The sequence below is a fragment of the Pongo abelii genome, chromosome 14 (assembly GCF_028885655.2).
Source record: "Pongo abelii isolate AG06213 chromosome 14, NHGRI_mPonAbe1-v2.0_pri, whole genome shotgun sequence".
In the NCBI taxonomy this organism is placed as follows: Eukaryota; Metazoa; Chordata; class Mammalia; order Primates; family Hominidae; genus Pongo; species Pongo abelii.
This window is the reverse complement of record NC_071999.2, coordinates 65,692,780-65,706,469: the sequence shown is the minus strand read 5'-3', so window position 1 is coordinate 65,706,469 and position 13,690 is coordinate 65,692,780. Positions and strand designations below refer to the sequence as shown.

Sequence of the window (13,690 nt, the reverse complement as noted above, 5' to 3'; positions counted from 1 at the left end):
AATGATAAGGAAATTAAAATCTGGCGAGATTAACTAACTTATGAAAAGTCACAAAAACCAATAAGCAGGAGAAAGAAGATTTAAATCCAGGGCAATGACCCTATGTCTGGATGTCTCCAATCTGTTCCTGGTCCCCATCATTTAATGCCCCTCCACCCTCAATCAGAAACATGCTACAACCATGACTCTTCTGCTTCTTGAAATAGTCTATTGTATATTTTAAGTTTTCTAAGTTAGTTTCTGGAACATTGGTTTTTAGTACGCCCTATTTGAAAGACCACTAGATAACCCAGCTCTTTCTTTCTTTCACTCTTTTCTAATGTAAAAAGAAAACTAGAAAATATCATTTTATACCAAAATCTGGCATGGTCAAGAGATAGGCAGATTACTTATTCAAATACTGTTTGCCAACTGTTGTCCTATATCTTATGCACAGATTCAAACAAAGTTGATTTAAACAAGAACTATAATTTACATAATGTTAGTAAGTAACTGATCAGTAGTGACTGATTCTAGAGTCATGCATTTATAGTCATCATTAATGGTAAAATGTTGGTTAATAAAAGCATTCCAATGAAGACATAAATAAGGAGCTTTTACTATATTAGTCTTATTTTACTAACAAAGAAACCAAAATAATTCAATTCACATCAAAAATATATCCCTTGAATATGTACTTTGGTTTAAGATAGTTACATTTTTATATAACACATGGATTTTTAGTTAAGACAAACCAAATGAGTAATTTCTGTGTGCCAACTTCTAAAATATTTAAATTATTTTTCAAAACATCTTCATTAATACTGGTGAAAACAATTATTAATTCTGTGAGAATAATATATATTCTTATATGACATGTAGAATAATTCTGTGAAAAGGCCAGGCATGGTGGCTCACACCTGTAATCCCAGTACTTTGGGAGGCTGAGGTGGGCAGATGACTTGAGGTCAGGAGTTTGAGACCAGACTGGCCAACATGGAGAAATCTCATCTCTACTAAAAAATACAAAAATTAGCCAGGCGTGGTGGCATGCGCCTGTCTGTAGTCCCAGCTACTAGGGAGGCTGGGGCAGGAGAATCACCTGAAACCAGGTGGTGGAGGTTGCAGTGAGCTGAGATCATATCACTGCACTCCAGCCTGAGCAACAGAGCAAGACTCTGTCTCAAAAAAAATAATAATTCTGTGAATAATAATTCTAGAGAACTATTAGTTTATTAATATTGTGTTGGAAGTATGTAATGAAAAGAAAAAATATAATCAGCGAGGAAGAGCAAGCAGAGATATCAAATTTTTGTTTCACGTGAAAAGTTACATTTGCATTAAGAATGTTTTAAAAGATAAAATTTGACAGAATAATCTAGATCAGAAAGTTTTAAGGTTATTTATCTTCTTGCTAGCTACATTCAAAGGAAATCTTGAAGAGACAACTGTGCAAAACTTTTAAAAGTAAAAACGCTCTGAAAGAGTGAAGGGAACAGACAAGAGTCTCTGTACTACTATTCTATGAGCTTGTAGCAGAGGTGAGTTCTCAGCATCTTTTTAGGACACACAGAGAAAGCAGAAAACCAAGAATCAGAAAGCTTCAAAATTTTAAGTAAAATAATGTAAGGATGTACAGATACTGCTTTGATATTATTTACTTTTCCTATAGAGATCTGTTGCATTCAACAGACCTAGTCAAGATTGTTGCCTACTTTTCTAAGTATGCTTCCTAGAATTCTACAACTCCTGGAAAACTGTTCAAAATGCAAATTCTTGGATTCCATCCTAGTCCTACTGAATCAGAAACTCAGACGGGAATAGAGGTGGTTTGAGGTCCAGCAATCTGTGTTCTAGCCAGACCTCTGGGAAATTCTGGTGCACACTGAAGTCTGAGATAGCCACTATAACCAAAAGAAAAAGAAATGTAAAGAAACTGGAGAGGATTCTAAGAACAATAGAGATGAAAGTAAAGCTTGAGACTGAGAATAAACAAAGGAATGGCTTTAGCAAAAAGAAACCTGTGGCAGCGACATTTATGTCTTCACGTATATAATTATTCACAAAGGAAGGTAAGCAGATGTACTCCATTTCTCCTGACGAAAGACAAAGAAGACATGGACTTTAACTTGCAGCATAAAAAAGTTTAGGTAAAAATATAATTAAAGTTTGCTGAGTTTGCTGACACAAAAAAATTCATAACACGAATACATATGTGTGTACTGCAAAATGATTGTAATAAACAAATGCACAGCTTCACCAAATTGCTCCTAATACTTTCCTAATCTTATATTTGTATATAATAAGTTCATTAAATAAACGTAACAGTTTATTAAGGTAACTAAAATAAAAAGGTAAATAAAATTGAAAGATAAGAAAAGGTCATTGTAATGAGTGCCAATTACATCTGGTAAGTCTCACGGTTCGTGTAAGCATACCGTAGTTACAAATCCTGAAACAAAAGGTTGTTTTTTTTTTAATGTTGAAATGTTTTTTTTTAATGTTTGAAAAGTCACCAAAAGTTGAACTCTTAATAATTTTCCATGGAAGTCACCATAACAATGACTTTGTGACCTGTTCACCTCCAGAGTATTTTGCAATTGCAGTCTTTATTGACAAAAAGTAATTCCAGTAATTTAGTTCATATTTATTGTTGTTAGCATAACGTAAGAAGTTATTGATTTTCTTTACCTTTTCTACCTTTCCACTATTGATGTCACTGGGGAGGAATTTCTTGCCAATTGTTCTCAGATCTGTCTAAAATAAAAATATTATTATTAAAATGGAATTATAGAAAAGAATAAATTTAAATCTAATCTAATGAACAAAAGATGAAATTACTTATGGTTTGTGAAACAAAAATTCAGTTTAACTGGTCATGAGATCTACACGTATTATCAATCTTTCAAGTAACAGTGTCCCATAATACGTTGTTTAAAGTATACCAGTAAGATGAACAGTAACACATAAGGCCTTAATCCTGGTCATATTTCTTTAGGTAACCTTTTTACTTACTAACTCTTCTCTATTAAAATCCAAAACTTAATTTATGTAAATTGTGATCTTACTAAAAAATATCACATTCCAAAATCAAATGACAGCTTTTGAATACATATACATAGTATATTTTTAAGAACTGAATCCCATATAACCTTGACATTACATAAAAACATATCGCCCTATAGGCTATGATATCTGTAACATAAAGCTACATAACATACAATATCCCAGGATACAATACCACTGGAATACCAAAGAAGTTATAGTAACCTTTACTATAGTAATTTCATTTGCTTAAACAAGTTACAGAAATAGAAGGTGGTAAACAAATGACTATGAAAATGCAGAAGTACCTGTAACTCAGCAAGGAAAATATAACGACTAACATAAACAAGGCTATAGCATTCATGACATAAGAAAATTCTGAGTACACAATCTACATAAAAAGCAGAATATTTTACGACTGTGTCCTCTTTAGAAAGTGAAAATATAAAGGAATGGTAAGAAATTTGTTCAGAGGAAAACTGTCAGTACTCATAAAAAAGATCCAATTATTTAAACTAATAAATTATCCTGATGGTTGAGATAGTGAGATTAGCATAATAACTGAAGTTATATTGTTTTATTTTTCCTTATAATATAGTAAACAGTAGCTCTTCATCACCTTAAGAACAAGTTAAAAGAAAACAGACTTAAAGTGCATTTAACCACATAAATTACAAGAGAAAAATTTTTGTTAGACTTAAGGAGAAAACACTAGATGATTAAAATTACTGTGACGTGAAATGAATACATACAGAGGGGCAGGACCATCTTCTTTTAACACCTACTATAATAGAATATCCTCCTATTTGAAATATCCACATGTAGTCAGCTTAAGAAATGAGAATATAAGTTGTATAATCCCCACAGATTCTTTCCAGTTTTTTACTACTGTGAGTCATAATTTATTCCTTAATGTAATGCAGGGATCACTCAAAGTAAAACTCACTAAATAGAACTGCATGGCAAATTAAGAGCCAAATCCAGACTCACGTGTAACAATGCTTTAGACTTATGCTTTTTGCAACCTCAATCCAATAACAAAATTAAAAGAAATATAAACTGTACCTCACGTTGTACGCCTTTTCACTTGGAAAGTACTGAATAACACAGGTGTAAAAAAATACTTTCTTACACCAGCCTTCCCTATATTAAGATGGTTTTTAAAATTAAATATTAATAGATGTGAAGCACTCAGTATAATGACTTGCACAGAGTAAGCACTCAATAAATGTTAGCCATTCTGTTTATTTTAGTGAGTATAAAACATGTACTTTTTTTAATCATCTGAATATACATAACCATCATATCAATAATGTAACTAACAGTTCATGAAAACATTTACATTATTTTGAAGTCACCCAAAAGCTGAAATATTTAAATATGAATGAGAAACAGAATACATACAAATTTTATAATATATCACGGTCCCTCATTTCTGGTTTTCATCAATAATTATGAAATTTAATTCAAATGAACATGAGCCATCACTGTAAAGTAAATGAGCACTAGACAAAAATCCTAAACTTTGATCCATCCCAACTGTAATTAAAGAATCATATGATCTAGGATACTGTCACTAATTCTCTAAACCCAGTTAATTTACTCCTCTATAAAATGGAAAAACACCACCAACCCTATCTCACAAAGTTGTTGTCAGGCTAAAAAAAGACTACATGCTCAAAGTTTACATAATTTTTAAAGTGCCATACATATATATAGTATGTGTCCTTAAATATACAAATGTTATTTTGATGTGTTTTTAGCAAGATGAAAATGATCTACCAAATTTTTAAATGCCCTAAATTCATACTATAAAGACAATTTTATTATTCAGATGCCATTATATCAGGATTGCTAGGATGATGACTCGGTCCAAGAATGCTGTTATATTGAACAACAAAAAATAATAATACAGGAAAACTTTTAGCCCGTAAAACTTTAAAAATAATTTTCAAAGCATCTACCTACCCACACACACATACACACGCACACATAAATACACATACACACACACACACACAATATCCTTACTTACTTAAGTGAAAGATAATATCTACTTGGTGAATCATTTTATATGATACAAAATCTTAAAAGAAATAAAAATATAATTTGTTTTTAAATTTTTACTAATGGATAGTGATCAGTAATTTAAGACTGGGCTATCATTAAATATTTTTCTGAATAATTCCAGTATTTGAAAGTAAAACTTACATGCTGGACTTCAATGTCATTTCTTAATATTCTTACTCCCCAATTTAAAAAGCAAAAATTAACAACATTCCTTTTCAACATAAAAAGCTAAGCCTAAAAGTTACATAGCAGATCTGAGGCAGTTATCTTTAGAAAGGCCAGCTAACAAGGTTAGCCCTAGGCTGGCAGCTAGGGACCCTGCACTTGGACCACTCCCCAACTAAAAATGTAATTCACTGCATGGATTATTCATATAAACAATATGATTTATGGTGGACATCTGTTTTCTGGGAGGAATCTGAAATTTTGGTACCTTTGCAGGCAGCCCAATAAAGGCCTTGGGTATTAGTCTCCAGAAGGCTTCCCTGGAGAGAAACACGATAGACGTTACTGCAGTGTTCATTGTTAGATAAAGGAACAAGCTCAGCATGTACCCCATAGAAAGAAGAGAAGAAAACTTGTTCATGGATTATCCTCCTAATATATAATTAGCTATGCATGTGTGGGTACGTACACATATGCACAATAAGAATCAATAATACATGTCTTTCTCAACCAGTGGTTAATTTCCCACAATCACTCAAAAGTTGAAAAAAATTCAACAGAATACTACAAATGCCTAAATTTCATTAAAAGACGATAAATTTGGAAAAATAGATTATTTGTCTGTTATAGGCTTCACCCTAATCAAAATGTTTTTTTTCCTATCATATGGCATCATAGCTTTGGACTGCAGTATTTAACCACATATTTCAGGGAAAATAAAAAAGACAAATTAACTCATTCAGATAATAGTTAGCATGCACCTCTTATGAACACAGCACAAATACTTCATCCTGATTTATTTTATTCAAATTTTCACACCAATTATAGTTTATTGCTATTTACCTAAGTATATAAATAAAAAAACTCCAGCAAATTGTCATAAAATCTCTTTCCTAGAATCTTTATAAAGTTTTTCTTAAACAAAAGTCCTTTATAATATTTTTAAGCAATAGAATTAACTAATTTCAGTGCAAGACAAAGAAAAACAGTTTTTAGTCATAAATAACATGCATAATTTCTAGCTAATGCTTATTATTAAAAAATTAGTCTTTTATTTATTAAAAACCTAAATACTTAGCTCAGAAACCAAAATAAATGATCTTACTTGTTAAGTAAAATCCAAAGAAGCTGAAAAAAAGATGACTCAGCATACGACATAAATTTTATCTGTTTAAACCCAAGTTTAATTCTATAAATATAAATTTAAGTAATTTTTTATGTTAGATTTATACATTTATTTATATTTTAAATGTTCCTTGTGCCCATCATTTCTGCTTTACATTGATTTTGCAGTGATATGATGGATTTGTCAGACTATAGTTCTCTTAGGAATTTCATTGACCATATATCGTAGTACATAAATTTGATTGTTTATAGCTTATTATAAAGCTACATAGAAAAACAATCAGAGGATAACTGCAGGAATGAGAAAAGAATATTTGTTTACTTACTTTTTTTTTTTTGAGACAGAGTCTCGCTCTGTTGCCCAGGCTGGGGTGTAGTGGCACGATCTCGGCTCACTGCAACCTCCACCTCCTGGGTTCAAGTGATTCTTCTGTCTCAGCCTCCCGAGCAGCTGGAACTACAGGCACACACTACCACGCCCGGCTAATTTTTGTATCTATACTAGAAATGGGGTTTCACCATATTGACCAGGCTGGTCTCAAACTCCTGACCTCATGATCCTCCTGCCTTGGCCTCCCAACATGCTCGGATTACAGGCGTGAGCTACCGAGCCCAGCCTGTTTACTTACATTTTTATTTCAAACAATTTTTATAACTCTTGAAAAAAACCAAAAGCCAATCCAATTATGGGAAAAAAAAAAAAAACAGTCAAAGGGTTGGGTGGAGGAAGAGCTGAAAAGAAATATACACTAAAACATTAATAGTAATTATAAGCAGATTTAATTTTCTTATTTTGCTTTTCTGTTTTTTCTGAAATATTCCACAATAAGTATTATTTCTATCATCATGAAAAGTTATTTTGAAACAATAAATACCACTGTCAAAAAGCTATAACCTAGCTAGAGTTTCTATGTAAATTAAATGGCAATTCATTTTAATGAAGTCAGTTTTTACTACTATTACATAGCTACTGTAAATGTTAAAGAAGTCTATAACTGATCAGTGGGTGAAAAAAAGGGATGTTAATTTCATTTTTTCCTTTTTCATTGGATTCTGTATAATAGATATTAATAACTTGCTAATATGAGATTACCAAATTCAACAAACATCACTACAACTTAAAATGGACAAAATAAGAAAGATGTTCTCTATATTTGTTATCATATAACCCAATTTATTCTGACACTTTTTTATGAATATAGCTTCCAGATTTCAAATGTTTACAAGTTAATAAATATAACCTACATTGAGAGCAATCAGGATGATGTCATTTACATTGACTTTGTCTGGAGAGCTTGTGCAAGCTTCAATGCCTTCATCTGAAAGATACCTGTTAAAATAAAATAAATGGCTTAATATTATCTAAAGTCAAAATTAACCAAAATTCTTTTAAGTCTACATGCAATTTTGTTTTCTACTATAAAGTGCTTCTGCTACAAATACTAGGGAAAGAGTCTTGGATATGGATTCCCTGTTTATTTACTATGTCTTATAGAAGAGATGAACAGTGCATACTTTTCTTTTATACCCTTAAAGAGATATTGTGTCAATAAGATTATTCATATGCTTTCTGAGAAAAGCTATTTAAATGTCAATATACTTAAGGGATATATAAGCTACTCTTTGCTATTATACAAACATAATCTCGACTTAAGTATCTGCTAATACAGTACGCTCTTAAAAAGAGATTGAGATGTGTTATAAAAATAAAACTAAAATCAACACTGTTTTAAACTTAGTACAGCAGAACTTCTCTCTGGACTTTCTCACATTATCTTCTCAAGTCCCTTTTCTTTCACATAATGTTCTCAAGGATCCTTCAATAAAGGCTATTAATTCCAAATAACACAAAGATAGGCAACTTTTTACAATACATCTTTTACTTTTCCTATCTCTTTTCAGTTTTTTTTACTCATTATCTTATTTGCCCTTTTATCTTTTATCCAGTCCAAATCAACCATGCATCTGTCAGAGACAATTAATTCAAGAGTAAAGAGATTACTGAATCTGAAGGAAAAAAATTCATCTCTACCCACACCCATGGACATTTTGAAACTCTGATAAACTCAACAATTCTGGAATCAACCATCAAAAATCCACTTGTAAAAACCCCGATTAATATCTCACATTTTTTATAATCAGTATCAACCCCTTTAACCAAATGGCTAATGGTACCATCACCATTGCAGACATTCTTCCACAGTTAAAAGGATCCAAGACTGCTAGTCTAAGAGATCTAACTCAAGCTCATTTTTGAGGAACAGCAATTCCACCATCAACCCTCAACACTAGACTGATTCTAAGATACTTATCAAAGTAAACCTTACCCAGAAACAGCAACCAAAAAAAGTGCCTTTAAGAAGTAGAGAATAATTTCTCCAAAGTAAAAAAGCAAGTGAAAAGAAACGTGAATAGTTAGAACAGTACAGAGGAGCAATAGAAGATTAAAATAGATAAGCCAATGAGCAAGACCAAGGAGATAAAAGTCAAAAATATATATATTTAAATCAAACCAAGAATGTTAACAAAATTAGGTACTATTAAAAGTTTAAGACTAGCTCTCCCTCTCCCTCTCCCTCTCCCTCTCCGTCTCCCCCCTTCTTTCTTTAGTCTCCCTCTACTTCTTTCTTCGATCTCCCTCTGTTGCCGAGGCTGGACTGTACTGCCGTGATCTCAGCTCGCTGCAACCTCCCTGCCTCGGGCTCCTGTGATACTCCGGCCTTGGCCTGCCGAGTGCCTGGGATTGCAGGCGCGCGCTGCCACGCCTGACTGTTTTTTGTATTTTTGGTGAAGACGGGGTTTCCCCGTGTTGACCGGGCTGGTCTCCAGCTCCTGGCCTCGAGTGATCTGCCCGCCTCGGCCTCCCAAGGTGCTGGGATTGCAGACGGAGTCTCGCTCACTCAATGCTCAATGTTGCCCAGGCTGGAGTGCAGTGGCGTGATCTCGGCTCGGCTCGCTACAACCTCCACCTCCCAGCCGCCTGCCTTGGCCTCCCAAAGTGCTAAGATTACAGCCTCTGCCCAGCTGCCACCCCGTCTAGGAAGTGAGGAGTGTCTTTGCCTGGCCGCCCATCATCTGGGATGTTAGGAGCCCCTCTGCCCAGCCGCCCCATCTAGGAGGTGAGGAGCGCCTCTGCCCGGCCGCCACTCCGTCTGGGAGGAAGTGAGGAGCGCCTCTGCCCGGCTGCCCCGTCTGGGAAGTGAGGAGCGCCTCTACCTGGCCGCCCCGTCTGGGAGGTGAGGAGCGCCTCTGCCCGGCCGCCCATCGTCTGGGAAGTGAGGAGCGCCTCTGCCCGGCCGCCCATCGTCTGGGAAGTGAGGAGCGCCTCTGCCTGGCCGCCCCGTCTGGGAGGTGAAGAGCGCCTCTGCCCGGCGGCCACCCCCTCTGGGAGAAAGTGAGGAGCGCCTCTGCCCGGCCACTCCGTCTGGGAAGTGAGGAGCACCTCTACCTGGCCGCCCCGTCTGGGAAGTGAGGAGCACCTCTGCCTGGCTGCCCCCATCTGGGAAGTGAGGAGCGCCTCTGCCCGGTCGCCCCGTCTGGGAGGTGAGGAGCGCCTCTGCCCGGTCGCCACCCCATCTGGGAGGAAGTGAGGAGCGTCTCTGCCCGGCTGCCCCGTCTGGGAAGTGAGGAGCACCTCTACCTGGCCGCCCCATCTGGGAAGTGAGGAGCGCCTCTGCCCGGCTGCCCCGTCTGGGAAGTGAGGAGTGCCTCTGCCCAGCCGCCCGTCTGGGAGGGGAGGAGCGCCTCTGCCCGGCCGCCCATCGTCTGGGATGTGAGGAGCACCTCTGCCTGGCAGCCCATCGTCTGGGATGTGAGGAGCGCCTCTACCCAGCCGCCCCGTCTGGGAGGTGTACCCAACAGCTCCGAAGAGCAGCAACCATTGAGAACGGGCCATGATGACGATGGCGGTTTTGTTGAAAAGAAAAGGGGGAAATGTGAGGAAAAGAAAGAGAGATGAGATTGTTACTGTGTCTGTGTAGAAAGAAGTAGGCATATGAGACTCCATTTTGTTCTGTACTAGGAGAAATTCTTCTGCCTTGGGATGCTGTTGATCTATGGCCTTGCCCCCAGTCCTGTGCTCTATGAAACATGTGCTGTGTCAACTCAGGGTTAAATGGATTAAGGGTGGTGCAAGATGTGCTTTGTTAAACAGATGCTTGAAGGCAGCATGCTCCTTAAGAGTCATCACCACTCCCTAATCTCAAGTACCCAGGGACACAAACACTGCCTAGGAAAACCAGAGACGTTTGTTCATGTGTTTATCTGCTGACCTTCTCTCCACTATTATCCTATGACCCTGCCACATCCCCCTCTCCGAGAAACACCCAAGAATGATCAATAAATACTTAAAAAAAATAAAAGCATTAAAAAAAAGTGTTTATCTCCAAAAAAAAAAAAGAAAAAACAAAAAGTATTATAGAGGGATAGGCTAAGCAGTTAACCAATCAAAGAGGGTTTTTTTTTTCTGGATTTTGTGGTGTTTGCAATATTTGTGAGCTTTATAGAATTTATAATTTGACATGATTTCTTTTCTTGTACTAAATAAATAATCATTTTACTGCCTTAAAAAAAAAAAGCTTAAGACTATGACACTGCTAAACCACAATGATAAATGAAGGCAAGTAGTTAAATGGGTGACAGAAAATACAAATATATAGATGAGTCAGTAAGAATGAATAGATGGTAGGCAGGAATGACAGTATGTAAGTGACCATGGAATACAAATATCTGCAGTCAATTTCGATGGTTAAAATACTGCTTTAACTCAAAATGGCTATAATAATTTCTTTATTATCCTGTTAAATTTCGCTATGAATAGTGAAAAACTGTCCAACTGCATCTGTAACTCTAATCAATCATCTTACAAATTCACTTTCATAAATATTATACCCCTCTTATGTGAAAAGTATTGTGTGAAATCAATAATAAGATTAGTAAAATGATGAAAACTAAACACCTGCCCTCAAGAAGTTTACAGTCTCCTATACAGCATAACACAATACATAAACAGCTATCATACAAGGCCAAAATAGCCATAAAAATGTTACAGGGGCTCAAAGTGGCTGTGGGATGGGAAAAACAGAAAAGGAATAGTGTAATCAAAAACACGGAAGTGAGTAAGCGTGAAGCACCTTCTAGGAATAATATCCTAGAGCTTTCTGGCTGGAAAATGGAGAAGAAAAAAGAGGTAAATATTGAGACCAATTTTAGAAAGCAACAGTACATAAAAGGATATGGGTGATAAATTAAATTCTGATTGAGTGATTACAAAAACACAGCTTTCCAAGCTCCTACACAAGAGGGAAATAGTATGCAATGACTAATAGAATATTTTGTTTTCTAGAAAGGAAACTGTAGAATTAAAGAATTATAGGATGTCAGATGAACTAGAATAGATTAATTAATTTAAATTATAATAGATTATATTATAATAAATTAATTTAATTTAAAAATAACCAAAATTCACCTCTTCAACTTTACAGATGAAGGAGTCCTAGAAATGTAAAATTAAACTTGCCCCAAAAATAGAAATTTAGAAGATGCAAAGTTAAAAAAAAGAATGACTCCTAACTCCCAATTCAGCACTCTTTCCATTACAACATACCATTTTCAGCTGGGCACAGTGGCTCACGCCTGTAACCCCAGCACTTTGGGAGGACAAGGCAGGTGGATCACCTGAAGTCAGGAGTTCGAGACCAGCCTGAGCAACATGGTGAAACCCTGTTTCTACTAAAAATACAAAATTAGCCAGGCGTGGTGGCACATGCCTGTAATCACAGCTACTTGGGAGGCTGAGGCAGGAGAATTGCTTGAACTCAGGAGGCGGAGGTTGCAGTGAGCCGAGATCATGCCATTGCACTCCAGCCTGGACAACAAGAGCAAAACTCTGCCTCAAAAAAAAAAAAAAAAAAATTTATCAGACAATTAATGCTGATACTAGTGATATGATAATCTCATTAAAAAAAGCCAGTAGCTATCCAAATCAGTTTCCTAATCAGCTAGATACTTCAGCAACTCACACAGACAAAAGCAGAACTAGACAAATTCAATTGGTGAGCTCCAAAGTACATTAAACAAGAACAGGTATAAAACTCAGTTGATAAAAGCAGTCATGCTGTTCCCTTCTGCATCATAGAAGATCAGGAAACTAATATCAACTAATTATTAGATATTCAAGTTTTCAGAAGAATAAAGATATTCTATCCCTACAAAATATTAAAAGGTAAAGTCTAACAAAAATTCTAAAGGCAGAGGTGTAAGGGTTTGGAAACTTGCCTTTATCCACATAAGTCAAATATGTGATTTCTTTCAAACAAGGCCCATACAACACATTGCTGGACTTAAAATTATATTACAAGGCTATAGTTACCAAAACAGCATGGTACTGGCATAAAAACAGGCAATGATACCAACGGAACAGAATAGACAACCTCGAAATGAAGCCAAATACAGCCAACTGATCTTCAACATAGCATACAAAAACATAAATTGGGGAAGGAACACCCTATTCAATAAATGGTGCTGGGAAAACTGGCAAGCCACATGTAGAACAATGAAACTGGATCCCCATCTCTTACCTTATACAAAAATCGACTCAAGATTGATCAAAGATTTAAATCTAAGACCTGAAATCATGAAAATTCTAAACATTTTCATGGTTTAGAAATTCTAAACATTGGAAAACTCTTCGGACATTGGCATAGGCAAAGAATTCATGACTAAGACCCCAAAAACGAATGCAACAAAAATAAAAAGTAAGTAGAACTTAATTAAACTAAAAACTTCTGCACAGCAAAAGAAATCATCAGCAGAGTAAACAGACAACCCACAGAGCAGGAGAAAATATTTGCAAACTATGCAAAAAGGACTAGAATCCAGAACCTACAAGGAAGTCAAACAAATCAGCCAGAAAAAAAAATAATAATAATAATCCCATCCAAAAGTGGGAAAAGGATGGAAACAGACATTTCTCAAAAGAAGATATACAAAAACTGCCAACGAACATATGACAAAATGCTCAGCATCACTAATCACCAGGCAAACGCAAATCAAAACCACAATGAGAAACCACCTTACTCCTCTAAGAAAGGCCATAATTAAAAAGTAAAAAAAAAAAACCAAAGAAACCATAGATGTTGTCGTGATGTGGTTTATACTGCTGGCAGAAATGTAAATTGGTACAACCACTATGGAAAACAGTATGGAGATTCCTTAAAGAACTAAAAGTAGATCTACCATTTGATCCAGCAATCCTACTACTGGGTATCTACCCAAAGGAAAAGAAGTCATTATATGAAAAGATGCA

General features: G+C 35.9%; 1 protein-coding gene across 16 annotated transcripts in view; it reads right to left on the bottom strand.

Annotated features, from left to right (window-relative positions):
* The window catches only part of TDRD3 (tudor domain containing 3), a 178,414-nt gene that overhangs the window by 125,414 nt on the left and 39,310 nt on the right, over positions 1-13,690 (bottom strand). For 8 of the 16 annotated variants that reach the window (XM_024231004.3, XM_024231005.3, XM_054529089.2 and 5 more), the window contains exons 2-3: positions 7,630-7,714; positions 2,671-2,736 (exon numbers count right to left, since the gene is read on the bottom strand). In XM_024231004.3, coding sequence (XP_024086772.1) covers positions 2,671-2,736; positions 7,630-7,714 — 151 coding nt within the window. Of the gene's footprint in view, positions 1-2,670; positions 2,737-5,527; positions 5,580-7,629; positions 7,715-13,690 lie in introns of those variants that run through there. The other 8 variants (XM_054529088.2, XM_054529090.2, XM_063714924.1 and 5 more) reach the window with 2 other exon arrangements.